Raw genomic sequence first — 20,432 nt, forward strand, 5'->3', positions numbered from 1 at the left:
TACACTAAAGGCTATAATATTCTACAGAAAATGCACTAAGTAAATTTTAATTTTCACATATTTGGATAACGGCTCATACGAATTAGATACTCAAAAGAATGTTCATTGTATCCGAAAATATCGTAACTACCTACTTAAAACTTAAAGCGTGTCCGGGTCCCGTTAACTGTGGTTCTACATTATGAGCCATTTTATCCCTACTTATGAATTTAGAAACGTAGGTATCCCGGTTATCGCAAGTACTAGTAATTAAGTAAAACCGGCCAAGAGCGTGTCTAACACGCCCGAAATAGGGTTCCGTAGCCATTACGAAAAAATTAAGTAATATTTTTTTAAGGAATTTGTATTTTGTACGGAATATTCCAAGTTTAGGTATATTTTATACCTTAGGCTGCTATTTACTCTTAAACTACTAATAATTCTCAAGAAAACTTAACCGTTATAGTTTTCCTTGTAAGTTTGATATACTTACTACCATGCTGATTATTTTTAAAATTTTCCACCAACCGGTTCAGATTTTAAAGGGGGGGGGGACGCACGATTTTAATGAAAATTTTCATTTTAAAGTTGAATAATTTTCAAACTAATCACTGAATCGAAAAATCGTTTTAGCAACCCCCTAATGGTTTTAAGAGACCTATCTAATGATATCCCACAATATAAAATTGGATGAGAAAAAAAAATCACCCCCACATTACGTCTATAGGAGGTACACTAAAAAAAACTTATTTTACGGCGGACGGACAGATAGACAGACAGACATGGCGAAACTATAAGGGTTCCGTTTTTGCCATTTTGGCTACGGAACCCTAAAAAAGCATGTTTTACCGTGCATTGGTACACATACACATACTCTCCCTTTTTTGATAACACTGGACTCATTAGTAACTATTATTTAGTTTTAACTCAAGACCATTGCAGTCAACTTATTCAAACTTGCATTTAAGGCGCCCTCTAGCTCTAACTAGTTCAGATCCTTTAGTCTAAGTTTTTCGTCATACATAAATTATGAGAGCCACAGGTATAATATAATATAATAATAGCAAGAATAGAAACGTCACGAGAACTTAATGCTATTAGGCGCCTATGTGACTGACAAGTCATATAATTATTTTCCTAGCTCAGGCTCTAATGAAGTTAATTACTAAAAGTGGGTTGTTGCACAGATTATGATTCAATAAATAGTCCTTATTGAATCAAAATTTCACTGACAAGTACCGTTTACTAAAACCAGTGAAGACACAAAAAAATAATTTAGCAAAAGAAGCGACAAAGTAGTGTAGAAACGATAGTATTTATATTCTTCTTGATATTCGTTTGCGATGAGAATATACCTTGTCTATACAGTACTGTAGTAATAGACATGTAGGTACCATGCGTCGCTTAAATCATTGCCAATTTTTCCATAGTAGTTACTATTTTTCATCTCGGTTGATGAATACGATCTAAATATTTACTAGAGGCTCAGGCTATACAACAAAAACAAATTCCACAGTTGACGGTCCACAACGACTTATCTTAACGAATTAACACAGCTACACTTGAAAAAAGCCTACGAGCAACAACGAAGCACACCATTCCTGAATACAAAAAACAGATATTGTCAACGTCATTCGCATTTAGTTGTCATGATGTACAAATTGAGTAAGTGCAGCACATGTATACTTTAGTTAGCACCTAATGTAAAGCAGGACCTAACGCACACTTCGGTCATATTCCGATTGATGCTGTACACAAAATAACATTGAACATTTATTTTTTCTAACAATCAAATACACCGTTATATTCGTATTTTCTTTCTAAATCTCTACACATTTAAGAATTGCGTGGCACAAAGTTTCTCTATATTACATCTGAGCCTCTATTTGACATATCCAGCGCTTCTGATTCTCGATACACGATGCTACATCATTGTATATTTCTAGCAAGGTTTGGTTTAAATAAACAATCTCAAGGTAGAGAGAGAGGTCAAGTCTAGGGAAAAAACCGGAAATGTCACAGAGGCTGAGCTTGGCTTTTACTCAGTATTGCAAACCTAAGCAAGAAATCAGATTCAATCTTGTATTCTACTAACTGTATAACACTGAAAATATATATTTTGATTAAAAAAGCGCACAACGCTATTTGTTAAACCATGTCGAATAAAGGCCCTTTCTGAAATCCATTTTCTATTTGCAGCATTATGGTCTGTACAGATATTAGTATCATTTAACATCATATACCACTAATGGCATCATGTTCATTCTACAAATCAAAACCTATTTAGCTACAACCTATTACTTACATCAAATGAGTAAGATTTTACCTTATAATCAATAATGAAGTTGGTTTTAGTAGGCCAGAGGCCGTATTTCCTAACGTTTCTGGCGCTCGCGATCGCAATCAAATGACAGTTTTCGCATACAAAATCTGTCACTTAATTGCAATCGCGAGCGTCAGAAACGTTGGACAATTCGGCCACAGTTCTCGATGTCATAGAGAGAGATTAATCTTTATGAAGCCAAACATTGCTCTAAATATCTGTCAATTGAGACGGATCTCGACGACACCGAGAATTTTACCTTTGGCAGTCTATTATACTTTGTATGCTACATTGCCCCAAAACGACTTAGGACCAAACACGAATCATGAACCGTTTGTGATGGACCCCTAACGAATTTGATGGAATTTTCAAAAGTGAATTAGTGATTGGATTTGTTTAATATAATATTCGGCCAACAAAAAATGGGTATTAAATTAGTCCAACTATAAAAATTACAGGAAAATAAGTTAAAAGTTGTTTTAGCATACTCTTCGAGCTGTGATTCTAGCTCATCTAAATACGCATAAAATATACTTATAAATAATCTAAAGACGAAAACATAATCTCGTCTTAGACACTAAAATAAAAGTTTTAAATTAACTGAAATGTAATTAAATTAAATGTTCTTCACAAATTGTTTGAGAACAACTCAAATACATCTTTGAAAAACAAAGACATTGTATCTTTTTGATTTTTTAACAGTAGGTACAGACAAACAAAAGTCTTATCAGTATACCACTTTTTTTTTGGAAATTAAAGTTGTATGTTTACTGAAGGAAACATTACCTAAACTAAATTTTCAATAAATATGAGAATAAACTAGGTACGACTATTTAATGTCTTAAACTGACTCTTTATAAGTAAATGTAAAAGATCATAATCTTTTCTTTTGTACCCAGGTTTTATACGCCTGAACATACGCTTGTGTGTGTTTTTGTACTTGTGTGTAATATGTTTTCGCTGAAAAGACTTACTACAAATGTACAAAGTGGGTAAATCGAAGTTACGTTGTTTCAATCAGTAATAATTTTCTACTGAACTTAGCTTTAACACAAAACAAAGAAGTTTTATTTGATTACAGACACATTTGTTATTATGTAAGGTATACATGGCTACTTATTTATTTTAAACTCTTATTTAGATCACTTTACACCTTAATATAGACTAATTAAAGCTATCCCATACAACTTCTCAAATTGTGCTCGATTCAACAAAAAGCATTCGGTGTGCAAATTGTTTTTCACTTCTAACTAGGTATATCATGAGACGAGAAGACGTCCACAAAAAGTGAATCTCGCATGAAAATGTCAGAGTTTTTAGTGTAAGTTTTTCGTCACAACACATAAGGTCACGAATATGTTTGCGTAAAACTTCAAATTCTATTATAACACATTAAGAATACGTCAGTAAGGCCTTGTTTCACGGCTCTCGTTAACTTCCTGATATTTATTTTGAATTTTGGATTCAAAATTAAGTCACGCCTTTGACGCAGTACCCACACTTCCAAAATAGCTTAGAATTATTCATATAAAATATAATATAAAAAATCCTGAAAAACATTTACTAAAATTTTAATTAGCTTGACTGAAAAAATTCAGCAACCTGCTGAGATATTCCATTCCAAATTAAATAAAAATAAAGTAAAAATTCCAAATTTATTTTAATGAATATTTCAGCATGTTAAGACACCATCTGGGAACAAAACAAACGATTTAGGAACTTGAATACGTAAACAAGTAAAGTATCAGGAACTAAGGAGATAGTAAATATTCCCTGTCACGTGCTTGGAATGGCAAGAAACTTGCATGTTTTTTTTTTTCAAGTTCCGCGTCATCTGTTTTGTGCTACATAAAAACACTGATAGTATGCTAATTGATGCGTTACTCTAAAAGAGTAAGTTCGTGATTAAGTTTTGTGTCAAAAACTTACACCTTGTTGCCTATATTTCACTTGGTGTAACGTGTTTACATTGCAATAATAACTTTACCCACACCAATATTTCAGTAAATACGCCAAGTGAACAAACAAGACTAAACCAAAAAAGAACGTGTTTTGCAAACTATGACGCAAAAGTGCGAAATAAAGTTTCTACGCTTTTTTTATAAACCTACATCCATCAGTCACAGACGAGACAATTAGTTAAGGAGGTGGAACTCTAATTGCCTTCGTGAATAAATGAGTGAGTGTCAATCATCATCATCATCCCAGCCTATATACGTCCCACTGCTGGGCACAGGCCTCCTCTCAGAATGAGAGGGCTTGGGCAGTAGTTCCCACGCGGGCCCAGTGCTGATTGGGAACTTCACACACACCGTTGAATTGCTTCGCAGGTTTGTGCAGATTTCCTCACGATGTTTTCCTTCACCGCAAAGCTCATGGTAAATTTCAAATGTAATTCCGCACATGAATTTCGAAAAACTCAGAGGTGCGAGCCGGGGTTTGAACCCGCGATCCTCTGCTTGGGAGGCCATAGGTCAAACCACTCGGCCACCATGGCTTCGTGAGTGTCAATAATTATAACTAATTCAATGTTTTATCAATTAAAAAAAAAACTTTCATGGACGTTATTCAATTTTGTTGTGATAGCAAAAGCTCTTTAGTTTCCATAAACGTTTTGTTTTAAAATCTAAACGGCAAATGTTAACGAGTTTCGCTATGACAATATTGATTGTCAATTTAATATTTGCTAAGATGTGCTGACAATATTATGTGATGGCCTTAGATAATTTAAGATGCGATGGCGCATGATAATGACTTGTGTGATATAATTAATTAGTAGGTTCAAAAATTTTTGTCATTGTATGATGTCATATTTATTGAATCAGGCGTTACTTCTAACATCTAACATCTGGTAGCTCGGTGTACGGTTGTGTTGCTCTGAAGATCAACTCTGGTTGAGTTCGAAACGCGTCTGTGTAGTATGGTGGTGATGATAGACGGGTTTGTGTGATTTATGTGTGTTTTGCAGTGTTGGGGTGAAGGAACTGCATGAACTCAACAATCTTGCATAAGCATAGAAGGTCGCGGGTGAGCAAAGTAATTGTATTAGTTCATGTATGTAAGCCTTGAAATAACTGGCCTTTGTCGCTAAAAATCTGAATAAATTAACGACACGCCCGATTCCCATAATTTTTGCAGCTACGGTATACAGAACTAAATTTTTTTAATATAGCTCTCTTGATGTCTATCAATAATTCCGCTTTTGTCAAGATTTAAGAAAACACTAACGGTTTCTTATTTCGTAGCCATTTTTTGGTGCCGAGAAGTGGCAAGGTCTCGACATTTTACCATCGACTATCCTTGCTCAGCCGATATTTAACTACCAAAGATATATTTTATTTAAACAAACGCATTATTGAAAAGGTACAATTGAAGTACTTATTCTAAACCATCCTAAAAATGCGGAAGAGTGCCCATAAGGCTGGCTGCATTTCCGCGCTGTATCGTGATCCCAATACGTTGGGCGAGAAATGCACCAGCCCTATGGCCATTGGTAATTGAGATTTTTTTTGACCAAAAATAAAAAATAAATCAAAAGGTTCTCGAATGGCGTCCGCTGACCGGGAGACGAGCTGTCGGTAGGCCTCCAACAAGATGGAGCGACGACTTGGTTAAGATCGCGGGATCCCGGTGGATGCGGAAAGCACAAGACCGGTCTGAGTGGAGAGCCTTGGGGGAGGCCTATGTCCAGCAGTGGACTTTTTTCGGCTGATATGATGATGATGATGACCAAAAATGAATGAAAATTGTGTAATCGCTATCAGTGCTAGAGCAAGTTCTGCCGATGTAACATGCTTTCGAAGTAACATTATTGTCATAGTACTGTAAAGTGTGTTTGCTGCACAGAATTAGTCTTATGGCCAAAACTTTTTGAACCCACTTGTAAATGTATGTTCATGGTGAGATTGCTGCATACATATTTTTAGTAAAATTACAATTTTGTTACCCCAAATTTTGTACAAATATCATTCCGTCATAATGTTTATCGCACTTTCCATATTCATCCGAGGATAGTAATTGACAACCGCTTCAACCAGTACGTACTTATTACATCTAACGACTTGCTAGTAGGTACAAATTTCACGCTAAAAATATATAAATTGTAATATATAAATTCATAAGATAAATTTCACTTAAAGCATTATTAAGCTACTGATTAGGTAGATTTCACAAGATTGACGGCTTGGAGCAGGGTTATGGAACTAACCGTAAGTGTCAGCATAAGAATAGCTTATCAATGGTCATGTAAATTCTAGCTCTATTACGTGATAATAACCTTCATATTTTAACGTGTTGTTATTATAATTTTTTGACTATAATATTTTGGTAAATATTCTAAAGAAATAGAGGATTTTTTCCTATAAAAAAGAAGAATCGACGTGTGCTCATAGTCATAATTAAAAACATACGACTACATTTCATATTGTATATATATGTATGTTTACGTTTTAAGAAGTAGGTAACAAGAACATTGCAGTTTATTCATAAGAAAGGATTATTTACAAAATATTCTATCATTTGTTTGAAGTCATAAGAATTTAAAGTTCATAAGATCTTCGAGTGGTACGAATTTAGTAGCATCCTAAATACAATTAGTAAATACTTCAACAAAACCTCGTCGCAGTGTACGCTCTACTTTTACAAGTCCTTTATATATTTATATAAAATCCTAAATTTTCACTACGATTAAGATATGTTTCATTTTGCTATTTAAGCAGAGGCACACTTTGATATGTATAGTGATAATCCAATTTTCAGTGATAGCATTATTTTAACAATCAAAGCATTTATTATTAAAACTGGCTTACTAATTCATGTCATTTATTTATGTACTATTTTTTATTATCTAACACACAAATTCTAAAGACAATATAATGTTTTGTTAAAAAAACTGAGCCTTTATCCGAACAAGAATTATTAGAAGATCATTGGATCATCACCTATAATTTGTTATGCCGTTTTAGGAAAACAGTAAAAATATTAATTTTGGACACTGTATTAGAGATATTCATTTCTGACGTTAAAACGATCCTAAGTTATTGAATTCATATCACAAATAGGGTGCCAGAATTGCGGCGCCGTAGTTATATTACTTACGTAACTGGTAATATCGTTTCATAAAAGTAAAGTCACTAATTAATAAATATTTAGTACAATAGTGTAACTGTTATGGATCTACTAAATTGACTGTTCGGATATTGCCAATTTTTTTATTAATTACTCGTACCAATTAGTTTGGTGAGCATGATACCAATATTTCTTCTAAATATTCAAGTATCGTGTAATGGTAAACATTTGTGTGCATTTTTTTTTCACACATCAAACGCTTAGAATTTCAATGCTATAACACGAATTAGACATAAATACTTTTTGCAACATCAAACATACCAATCAACTATAGACAAGGAACATCATGTACCAAAATTATAAATTTCACTTTAACAGAAATTATACTATCTACGAGATTATACAAATTACCTTTATGTTAAACAAGTGCGTACAGTCGTACAAATTGAATCATCATAACCCAGTGTGGAACCTTTGCTCTACTAATGTCATGTTGATATCTCATACTGTTGTTAAGGAACTCATAGTGAAATTGATTATTAAAAGGTTCCACCCTGGGTCATGATTCGATTTGTTCGACCGTACATTGCTAAGAGCTTAACTACAAGAATCAGTTCCTTTTTTCCAGTCATTCCAAATGTCCAAATATTATTCAAAACCCTTCTAGTTAGAAAATATGTTCATGTGCTCTCCTTATTTCATTCGCATCCACGACGATCACCTTGATTTGGTTAGTCCACTTATCTAAAACCATACACAGCTCTAAAATTGTTCCAAACACATTTTCTATAACACTCAAGTTCTAATCACATTTAAAAGTTTCAATCACATTTGATATATTTTCTAGTATTTAGAGGGCAGTTGTAGTAGCGAGTGCTGTTAGAAGGACTAACGGTAGTGTCGTGCCGGCCACGCTGCTATATGGTCCAGTCACCGCGCCATCACACGGTACATGCTCCAACTCTGCAATATTCCCAAAAATTAATTACATTTTAATTCTAACTAGTACAAGTGATTATGAGAAGCGAATTGCTTTAAGCACATCCGCGATAACAGAAAAACTACACTTGAAAAGATCATGCTAATTAAGGGTAAGGCTGTGCTTTGGCCTTCGTTAAGTGCCAAAAAAGGCACGAGGCTGGATACGATTCAATAGCTATGTTATTTTATTCACACTGCCTCTTACAATATTATCATGACGTCATCTAAATGAGATTTGTGCTTCCCTTGTTTAAAAAAACCAAATTAGTTTTTTTTTATTTTTAAAAATCTTCTCAATAAACCCCCAAGCATGAAACCCACCACTGGTAATGCGTCAACTTCTTACGTAGGTATTTAAAAACGAGTCTAACAATAGAAACAAAAATTGAATTCTACGAAAATCTTCGCGACATATTGAACTTTAGAAGCGAAGCACAGAGACGACACAGAGGTAAAAAATGAATGATATGCCTTTCACACCGTTGAGCTTGTTTAGGAAGTCGTTCCAGAAAGCGCAAGCTGAGGCCCGCGGTCCTCTCGGCCCAGCCGGGCCACTGGTTCCATCGGCCGTGTACGTGTAGTAGTGGGGAGATGCTTTTGAGTACAAGGGCCACTTCTCATCGGGCTTGTTTGGTTTACTGAAAGATTAAAAAACGAGCAAATTGAAGAAAACTGCGACCTCATTCTACTCGAGATCATGAGACCTGAGGTCATTGACCACTGTGTGATGAACAGAAGGTCAAATGATTTGAGAAGAAGAAGGATAATAAATAGTCAAGGTCAACATTAATAATTAAAGGCAAAAATCGAAATGTGGCAAAAAAAAACTGTGGATAAAAGTAAGATGACTATAGATGTGCGATAATGTTATGTCAACAAATTTCAAGCAACACCAATTATTTACATGACCATAATATATTGATTTATATTTTTCCTTGCGAAATCCAACCCATATCAACCAAATTATTCAGGATGGAAAGGGTCGAAATAAAAATAGCATAATGCTAGTCTTAGTTAGCCGTAAAAGATGATATTGTTACGAAAAATGACAAAGGAATTCTCAGAGCTCAATTGCATAACAAAGTACCTACAAGTAAATAGTTTAGCGATTTTGCACTAATACTATTAGCTTGTACTAAATTGTTGTAATCAAATCACTCAATGAATCAGTGTTCCTTGCAGAAGACTTTCTGATGATGTTTTGTTGAAGGAAAAACTGAGTGATTAATGACCGTTTACAATTTATTTCGCAATTAGTATGTTGTTCCCTGAAAGCGGCTGATACGTACCTATTTGCAATAATAAATTACGTTTTAAAATCATTTTCCTCGTATAGTCTTGTTAGTAAGATAATTTGCAGGTGGTAGGACCTTGTGCAAGGTCCGCCCGAATTGCTACCACCATCTTGCTCGCTAACCCTGCCGTGAAGCAGCAGTGCTTGCACTGTTGTGTTTCGGCGTGGAGAGTAAGACAGCTGGTGAAATTACTGGCACGTGAGGTATCCCATCTTAGGCGTATAGGTTGGCAACGCGTCTGCAATAACCCTGGTGTGATGTTTATGGGCGGCTCGTTTGCCATCCAGTCGAAAAAAAAAATGTTTCTCACCCAGTGAGTGCAAAGCTTGTGAAAGACTGCATGATGTGCCCGGCTAGGTCTCGTTCCCTGGTGTGGTACTGGAGAGACATGTTTAGCGGATGCCCGAAGACGTATTCCATTTCGTCTCCGTGCATGACTCCCATCCACTCCCCCCAGAGGCTGGTGCTCGTGCGCTGGAAAACGAATGTTGAAGCTGATGAGTACCAAAGCATCAATTACAATCTCCCAGAGCGGACCATAGATGGTATCTTCTACAAACTCCATAATAAAATGGTAATCACACTAATATTATAAATGCGAATCGTTCTAAGTCTGTTTGTTTGTTACTTCATCACCTCTAAACTTTTGAACCGATTTAGATGAAATTCGCTATACAGACTGACTGAGTCCCGGGGAGGGACGTACGAGTACCATAGTTTTTACTAATAATACCTCTAAACGAGCAATTCTTGTATATATAATCAGAATCTCGAAAACGGCTCCGACGATTTCAATGAAATTAGATATGTGGGGGGTTTTGGGGATGAAAAATCGATCTACCTTGGTCTTTTCTCTGGAAAAACGCTGGTTACCGAGTTTTAGCCCGAGCAAAGCTCGGTCGTCCAGGTACTAGTTGTTATGTCGGAAAATTGCATAGTTCCCGCTGGATAGCGATAACAAATTCTATGCTTCAAACGGAATCGCGGGTAACAGGCTAGTCATTTTAAAAGGTCAAGAAACATTTTTAGAGCTTAAATAGGCAGCGACACTCATAAGATCGGATCGGAATGCTTGACAAGAAAAATTACGTGGATACTGCCATAGTGCTTTACGGTAGGTTTCAATTGAAATACTTAATTAATATTCTATTATACTCTGTAACTATTATTGGCACAACACGTACCGTAAACTGCTTCAACTTTGCCCTCTGGCCCCAACATTGCCTGATACGATTTAGAGTCGATAACTCAGCATCCTTTAGGTTTTTAAACTTTTATCCCTCCGTAATAATAATTCCCTTGTAGATAAAAGTTTAAAACCTATAAGAGTGCTAAGTTATCGACTCTATATAAATCAAATCAGGCAATGTTGGGGCCAGAGGGCAAAGGTAAAGTAGTTTACGGTATCACGTAAATACATGCCGTGGCAGCTGGCACCCGCCACTAATACCCATATTCGCTTGGTATCCCACTACCGCGGAGGCCATGCTTATCGATGCATGTATTTGTACCCACATAATAACTCCCATTAGCATTTAAATGGCGCACTTAACGTAACACATAAGTTTACCATAATTATTATAAGCTTCTTAATAAGAACTTCCATACGTAATTACTAGGGCGAAATATCAATTCAATGTAAAGCAGTAACCAGTGTTTTATTTCCCGCTACTATTGAGGACGATAAACCGTATAGATATAGGTAATAATAGTTTATAGAGCCTTGAAGGACCCATAAAATCTATCTTATAGAACTATTGATTTCGGCGACGGTATTGTTATTACGTAATGACAATCCATTATCAAATCGCAAGGATTATTAGAAGGGCGCCTTAAGTCTTTTAATAAAATAGTTAGCTACTCAAAATGCACTGTTTAAAATTAAACCGGGATATTGGTATATCTGCTGAAATCATCTGCTGGTTATGTTAGTTGACAGAAAAGCCTGCAAGGGCTTGCGTATTGTGTGGTCAAGAGTAAAATAAAAAATGTTAATTATTACGAGTAAGTATTAAACCTGGGTTGAGGCTGACAATTCCAAACACTTTGACACTAAATAACCCTTGATTAGCAGTTAACTTGGAGTTAAAAGTAAACTCTGGTCCGTTCAAGCTCACATAAGAGTTTTATCGTGGTCACTATTTTTTCAAATGTTTCAATATATTGGTTGGTGTTCAAAGTGTAGGTAGGTACGCGGTGTCAAAGATTTTCGGTGTCAAGCTATCCAGACAATCTGCTGAAATATTCTGAATTACCTTCCTTATTTAAAAAACTTTGTTTATTGTTAACTATCTCTGAAATCTGAAACCACTGACCAATTTTCCTGACTACCGTTTTAAAAGAAATAAAAATGAACCAGAAACTTGGAAATCCTATAACCACGCATAAGTAACAAAACCTCCCTATAAAAGCCGATTTATTCCTCCCAACAGCAGCTTACGTTGAACGGTATCAATAATTCAATTCGACCCTTTATATTGGTTGGCGAAGAATCTAAATTTAGGCCTCGCACAATTCCCCTGCACTTAGTGAGGTTTTTAAAGTCGGGCATAAAATTAAAAGCAGCCGTTGGTACGCGAGCTTCGTTTAATAATGCAGGCGCACGGTTGCGGCCTGCGGCGAACAGCGGCCTTATGCGTTATCATGACAACGTCGTACACATGCCCCTAAAAGGTCAACTCGAATAATTATAACATCTTGTATTGTAACGGCGAGTATGCGGTGCACAATAGAGAAATTCGTTGAAACCTTTGACCTTACCTTCTTTTGGCTTCATGATCATCATCAGGTTATTTAATGTCATGTCACTCATGATTATACCTATTGGAAAGTTTTATATATTGAAACAGGGCTAAAAATGGCCCATCTGTCTGTCAGTCCGTTTATTCTCCCTTCCGTCTCTGTCTATCTGTCCATTTACTTTTTCGCGCTTAAACCGCCAAAACGATTTAGATGAAATTTGGTGTGGAGATAGTATGAGACCCCGAGAAGGACATAGGATAACTTTTGTCCCGGAAAATAATACACTAATTCTTCGTAGCCGGAATAGCGGGCAACAGCTAGACTTGAATAAAACTCACCTCTGTTTGATAAAAATGTCCAACTTAGGCGCAGAGAGCTAATTTTTTAAATCGGACCATGACAGTACTATTGGAAAGTGTACACATATGTTTTGTTACAAAATTAAAACTCTAATTTAATATGGACGAGCAAAAATATCGGGTAAATTTTCATAGTAGGTAACTCTTTTGAATGGAAAGTGAGGCGTTATTTTCTCTCGTCAAAATAGTTGAAAAATAAATGAGATCTATTTTTACAGGTGTTTAGTCGTGGTAGCCTAGATGTTCGATCTACGGCCATTCAAGCAGAGGGTCGTGAGTTCGAGCCCGGACTCAAGCCTGAGTTTTTTGGAATATATGTGTAAAATAACATTGGGATTGAATCATGACTTTCACGGTGAACAAGATGTCGTAAGGAAATATGCACATACTACCTATGAAGAAATTGCATTGGGCTGTCGTGGGAACTACGCTCAAAGACCTCTCAATCTGAGAGGCGGCCTGCTATGCAGTGGGACATAATACATAGGCCGAGATAAGATGAATCAAATTCGGAAATATCATTCGGTAAGAAATTATTACAAAGAAATTAAATTTTGAACTCATCAAATTATTAACAAACTTTTAGTTGTTTTGGATCACTCCGATTTCCATCATAAGCCGCCCGCCCACACTGAATCCCCAAATAAAGATAGCTTAGTTTTGCAACGTAGGCGGCTCGCAATGGTAATAATACAAAAAGGAACCGAACGATTGTTATTCCAATAGTATTTCCTCTTGTTTTTTTTTACTACAGACGGAAATAAATTTGTGTCCAGTTATAAACTAGACGCAGTGTCGAGAACAGAAATGGAACGGCAACGGGTCGGAACCCGAAATACCTCGCTGTTAATCTGTGACCTTTGCGCCACCGGCAACGTCTGACCCATAATTTATTAAAACTGACCACGGTCGTTTGTTACGTGGCCGCTTCAATAATCTTACGTCTTTGTCTGGCCTACCTAGCTCGTTATCTCAAAGTATTAGTGATTTACTTCGCATTGATGATTAGGGAATCAATACGTTAAGAACCGTTTTCGCTTTCCACGAGGTTAGTTATCCTATCTCATCGAGTGTAACGTTCTAAATTAATTAAAGTGTTGAAGTTTTAAACACGGTAATATCGATTCAACATTAATGGCCGGACTTTAATAATTTAAAAACTCTGTATGAACCGCCATATGTCAAAACTTTCAGCATTATTTCGCTCGAAAAATCGAAAATGTGAATTTATCGACAGCCATTTGTCTCATTTAACCGCGTAAGAGTCTATGGTGCTTTATAAAATATAACTGACGAATAAGGGCTCTCACAAAAAACCGCGATGCGATGCGATTGGGTCAAATTACACCATTTGACCTAACTCCAAACTGAGCAAAGCTTGTTCTATGGGTGCTAGACAATGGATAGACATACATATGATATAAATAAATAATATATAGGGTTCTAACAAATTAAGTACCAATATTTTAAGAGACGTTAAATTAGATCAAAACAATTAACTTGGTGATGAAAATTAAGAAAACTTTTTATACAATATTTTTGTTTTAGTTTCCTGAACAAAGTAAATAAATTATCATTCCGCTCAAATATAATCAGCCTGTGCATTTGAGTGATAAGATATTTAACAGTTTCTGTCAAGTGAACCGTCGTTTGTCATAACTTTTAGTAATTTGACTTTGACATTTATGTATCTAAGTCAAGTGGCCGGTTACTCGTGAGACTCAAGACAGACAAAGAAGTTTTAATCACTGACTATTAATTATCTCATTAACAGGGTGTTTTGTGCAGTAAAGTTACTTCTCTAATTATCTTTAATAGGTAACATAAACTTTTACATATTTTATAATTAAGTCTACTCCTAGAGACGAGTAACTATTAGCTGTAAAAATATTGGTACCTAATTTGTTAGCACCTTATATACTTGAATACATATACATATCTAAGACTCAAGTAACGAATATTATTATTCATCATACAAATTAATATCAGGTTTATAGAGGTAAGAGGCTGTATTTTCTTTTACCGGTAAACCACAAACTAACTGAAAAAGAATAAAAGGATTTCTACCAATGAAAATACATCTGTAGTACCAGTAATTGCTTTAAGTTTAAGTACACTTGGGCATCAAGTTGAATAGATTCTCACGATAATGATATCGTTCGGAACCTACCGAACAAAGAGGCATGAATAGCTCTCATGCTATTTGGAACAGAATAAAGACGGAAACTTTGATTGTTAAATCAGTAATGGTTGAATATCGAGATTGGGTAGAAAGACTAGTAAGCTGGAATAGGTACAAAATAGATAAACAATATTGGCTAGGAGTTATATAAGAATCAAAAGATATTGCTGATTGCGTGACTTTGAATTATTCTGCATGCATAGTACATACCTATTGAACGAATTCGATACTCAGATGCTCTAATGTGAAACATGATTACCTAGTATTACCTACCAATGAGAATACTTAAGTAAAAAAGTATCTATCCAAGAAAACTTTGCCCAGAAAAATCTAGTAGTGAGTTCGAACGGCAAAATACTAACAGCAAACAAATACCTATATACCGATTTAAAAATTATAAAAATAAAAGGGTTAATTAGCCTTATTTTTCTCATTCAATAGAAAATAGGCAGGGTGCAGTGAAAGAAGATGAACAAGATGTGAAGCATAGTTAGGCACACGCGCTGTTGGTCTCTCACTATAAATATTCTCAGCTCATATAAACCGGCCCAAGCATTTTTTTTACGAACATGAAACTTTATATAACATAATATTGTATATACTTATGACACTGAGCATGCTTTACATGTTTATCATTTCAATGATATTTACCAATAATGGAAATACGAAAGTAGCTCTGTCTGTCTGTCTATCTGTCTGTTATTGCCTGTCTGTTGCCTTTTTATACTTAAACCGGTCTAGATGAAATTTGGCACTGAGATAGTTAGAGCCGTGGCAAGGACGTAGGAGATAGTTTTTTATGACGGAAAATTGCAGTTCCCGTATTACATACTCGTAGAGTGCTCTATATTTTCAGTTGAATAGGAAAAGCAAAGATATATCAAATTTCCAGGTAGTTGATTTTTGACGTATAAGTTATGTAACTGAAATTGAGCTATAATCCATGATAATAATATAAAACAAACAGGTTTGTGGTAAGTACTACCTTCACGCAGGCACTTGAAATTATTCATCGAAATAAGGCCATTCGGATTTTTATGCCCTTTTATGTAAAAACCCAAAACGATTCGCTCCACATGAAGCGTGGGCGTTTTTGATGAATGAATTATTGGGAATTTCGATACAAAAGGTCAGGTGAGATAAAAATCCCAAGTTAGAACCAAAAACACTGGCTATATTTATGTACCTACAAAACTTAGTTTGAAACATTAACTTTTAATAAACCCACAGTCGAATGAAATAATTTTAGGATTTTAAGCGCAAACAAATTGAACTGGATAGAAACAATATCTGTAACTTGGCGCAAACAGTTCGCGTAAAATTAGTTTTGTTGATAAGCTGGCTTTCAAACTTTACTTATCAAACACTAAAAACACGCTCCTACGTGTCATTATGATTTATGTAGCTCCGTGCGTGAAGTACATGGCTATGTGGTAAGCTTATAAATATCCCTCATAATACGCTAGTATGAATGCAGGTGGCTTTGAGGCATGTGTAGCGTTTAAGCAAAAAGCGAATGTACTTGCACTCGTAGCTGGCAGCGCTTCTGTAAGAGCCCTCGTGTTTGGTTCGTTAGCCAAATTAACGTGTCAGACGATCTCGCGGCTGTTTGAATACTGTCTTCATCGCAAAAAATTTAAATGGGTCCATATTGACTCGCATAAAATCGATCCTCTGATTTTTTTTCCTGCTACCGATTTGTAGCCAGAATCATGACTCTTCCGAATTTTTTACTTCATAATTTTATTTGTCATAAATTTGTACTACTGCCAACTGAGGTCATAATGGTCACTTATCAGAATATCGTAATTCATAACATTGTCACTAAGATATGTTTTTACACATAATGCTGGTTTTCATATTTCTTACATTCATAATCATCAATTTTAATAAACTTGTTAATCATAAAATTTAAACATCGATACAGTTTTTTTACGTTAATTTAACGTTAATGCGATGTTGGAACTGGAGTGAAAGTTTTTATATACAATTATCAATATAGAGGAGAAATAAATAAATATAAATAGGCCCAGATGATGCTATTGATGAGATTATTTACTTAAATTGTGATTATCCTACTTTACTGGTGGCAGTTTGGTTCTGGGAGTTCCAATAATCGGGGTTGAAAAATTATGCCAACTTTGGCGCACCCATTTTAAATGGCTAGCATTGACGTTCACTTGCTTCGGTGACGTGCTAGAAAGTGCTAGAGGATTGTGGTTATTGATATTGAGAAGAATTTCAGTGTTCAAACTTTATTTGTTAGTTTTTCTATTAAGAAAGTAATGGTGTATTCATAAAGTTATGGCAAGCATTAGAAATATTTATACATGACGTAGAACGACTAGATGTAGAATCATTATATTTAATGGACTTCAAAATTCTTCTGTCTACTGTGATTACAATGTTCGGAGCGTATAATGTAGTTTATTTATTTTATTTTTATTTTTATTCGACTGGACGGCAAACGAGCAAGTGGGTCTCCTGATGGTAAGAGATCACCACCGCCCATAGACAACTGCAACACCAGTTTACTTTGTCTGGTCGATTGAGAGAAAAATCTGCTGTTCACTAATGTTTTTTATTTAGCAAACACAACACAACATATTTACAAGGCAAGGAGGAATATTGTAATTGTAAAACACACGCATGTTTAGATTAGGTTGCGGCCACTATAGAAACGGAAGTGGAGGAGAAATAGATCTGCCAACCTAAAATTAAGTAAAGTGTAAACTTGAGTGGCCAGCAACACATAACGCATGCATGCATGGGACGCACTAACAAAATAACCTATAGTTATTATAATTTTATTTTTGGAAAAAATAGGATATTTTAAGATACCATTTTCATCGATTTTGAATTTGGATGAGTATCTAATTTTTTGCATATTTTTACGAAATACGCTGGATGATTTCACAGTGGGACAGCCACGTTCCATTGCCTAGAAAATTTCAGGTCGTACATAACATGATCTGTGGCATTATAATGTGACAATAATACAAGCACGGCTTGGGGTCCTAAATAATGAACCATGACAAATAGTTTTATTCATTTCTCTTCTTTTAGCTTCGACTATTCCTATGTTTGTTTAATGGTGTGATAGTAAATAGATATTTTTAATAAAATCTGATACTTAAATTCTTTTATATTTACTTGTAACGTAGTAATTTAATAATTTAATTTGTAAAAATACATCGGAAATACTCGTATACATCCCGTAACAAATATGTTGATCTCTATAAAAATAACATGGATCCCGTCATGCGTGCCATGCCACTGAGTTAATTGGAGAGCAGCAAGGGAGGACGTTCTCCAGCAGATGGGACCCCAGTCAAGCCATTTTATAGAAGTGTTTGTGAACAAAGTGTTTTGGATTTGATTTGCAAATTGAGGATCCAATCGACTTTTCGCTTTCAGTAAATCATTTTGTTTTGGGTAAACATAACCTCATTTTGCAATGCCCAATATATGTTATACCTACGGTTATAGTAAATAATGTATTTCTATCGTATTTTGTCGGAAAAGTTCGTATTTATATTGCTTTCTCAACTAGCTTACTGAAGTTTGCTGAAGCTAATGAGAGCTATCGTTTTTTGTCTTTCTAGATGGCGCCACTGTTGCGTGAGGTTTTTAAGTGTGGCTTTCAAAGTCTGTTATTACGGGCGTGAAAACAAAGTTTAGATTAAAATCATATTTAATACACCTTAAAACCGTACCATATAAATATCAATCAACCACAGTTTGACCGTTTTGTTCAGAAAAAAGGGAGGACAAAAGTTTCCTAGAGACAAAACTGTCTCAAAACACTGACATTCATTGCCCAGTAACGCATAAATGCCATAATTAATTTCAGGTAATGCAATATATTCACGAAAATTTTCTAATTATAAATAAACCCGCGTAGCTCACCCAAAAACTATGAGATTTGACATTTCGGAGACCTCACGCTACACTAGCGCCTCTAGCGGCGAATTCATACTCGATAGCTCTTATTGGGCAAGCATGATATATAAATACGAACTTATATGACAAAATACAATGGAAATACATTATTCAATAGATCTGTACAATGCAAATTGAGAGAGAATTGGCTAAATTTCAATAGAATACATATATCCGAGAATTTGTGATAAAAAATACGATAAAACTCACGTGGGTGAAGTAATAGTAGTAAACGTCAACGCCAGAATCCGCCAGCACTTCAGCAAAGTAGTTTGTGGGGCAAACAAAGAAATAGTCCCCGACGATATCTGCTATCATTTTCTGGTTCAGGTAGCCATCTGTGATTTCTTCCCAATCAGTGTACTGAAAATTATATTAATATCAATTATTTCACTGAAAAAGTAATTGACGGCAAAGAGATTTCTGATATTTATAAAATAAATGCATAGAAACCTATATGTATGAAAAAATCAAATATGGATAGAAAATATAGTTAAGTACCTAAGTAGTAGAATCAATAATCATTTGTAAAATCATTTGGGCTTTTTGAAAATATTACATTGTAAATCTGCTAGTGGTATCACATCCATAGTTTTTTTTTCATTAAGTACTAGACTGCCCAAAGGAGGGTTATATTTTCGAGCGTATGTACAATAAGAATAAGAATAAATTTTATTGAAACAGTTAATTAATTTACATTTCATGAATAGATTAAAACGATCTAACAAATTAGCGCTGCGGCTGATTTCTTAAAAAAACACTTTCCCGTGACACTAGGCTAGGCCTGTCCTGTAGAGTGACACTACACCCTTTATCAATTGTAACGATTCAAGCGACATATGTACGAGTATATTATGTATATCTATTTCTATGGTCTTATCTGTAGTCTAAACAGCTTGATGATCCGGTATCATTAGATTTGTCATAACTTTAGGGATGATAATAAATATTTCAAAATAATAAATTTTCGGCCGCGAAAATATGAAGGGAGATATTTTTTTTATTGTGACAATATGGGTATAAAATTAAACTTAATTTAGTATATATTTCAAATACTTAATTCATTGATTTTTTAAGAAAATCACTCGTTCGATTTATGTTTTTTTTTTTTACTACACTTTCTTCAAACTCCACTTAAGTCCTGGTCCAAGATCAACGATTACATCTCGTACGAGTACATTTAATTTACGTAGTATTTCCACTCCTACGTAATATTTGTCAATTTTGAAACACATCAGACGAAACGTTCGCGTGTCAAGGACGAGCATTTTAGAACATCGGCGGTAATGGCAAATGACATTTCCTTTTTAGCATTTCCTGTGTAAGGATGCATGATATCACTTGCCTTAGGTGCTTATTTGGCGCAAACGATCGAATTTTTACCACTAAAGTACACTACTAATAACGAAATACTGGTTCCATACTCGCATAATAGTTGAAGGCCATAATGTACCCATTGTTGTCTTAATTATTGTTTAGAATTGTTATAAACAAAACCTAACCCTAATTGAACCAATAAATTTTTACAGGAGAAAAATATGACAGAACGTTTGCATTATGAC

At 35.1% G+C, this 20,432-nt stretch overlaps 1 protein-coding gene across 2 annotated transcripts in view; it reads right to left on the minus strand.

The window, feature by feature from the left end:
• Positions 1–397: 397 nt before the first annotated feature.
• Positions 398–20,432, minus strand: part of LOC141427515 (acetylcholinesterase-like) — a 64,549-nt gene continuing 44,514 nt past the window's right edge. Inside the window, exons 4-7 of one of the 2 annotated variants that reach the window (XM_074087037.1) lie at positions 19,081–19,233; positions 9,956–10,119; positions 8,831–8,988; positions 398–8,332 (exon numbers count right to left, since the gene is read on the minus strand). In XM_074087037.1, the coding sequence (XP_073943138.1) occupies positions 8,220–8,332; positions 8,831–8,988; positions 9,956–10,119; positions 19,081–19,233 (588 nt within the window). In that variant the 3' untranslated portion in view covers positions 398–8,219. Of the gene's footprint in view, positions 8,333–8,821; positions 8,989–9,955; positions 10,120–19,080; positions 19,234–20,432 lie in introns of both variants that reach the window. The other variant, XM_074087036.1, reaches the window with a different exon arrangement.

Source organism: Choristoneura fumiferana, chromosome 4, assembly GCF_025370935.1.
Source record: "Choristoneura fumiferana chromosome 4, NRCan_CFum_1, whole genome shotgun sequence".
Classification (NCBI taxonomy): Eukaryota; Metazoa; Arthropoda; class Insecta; order Lepidoptera; family Tortricidae; genus Choristoneura; species Choristoneura fumiferana.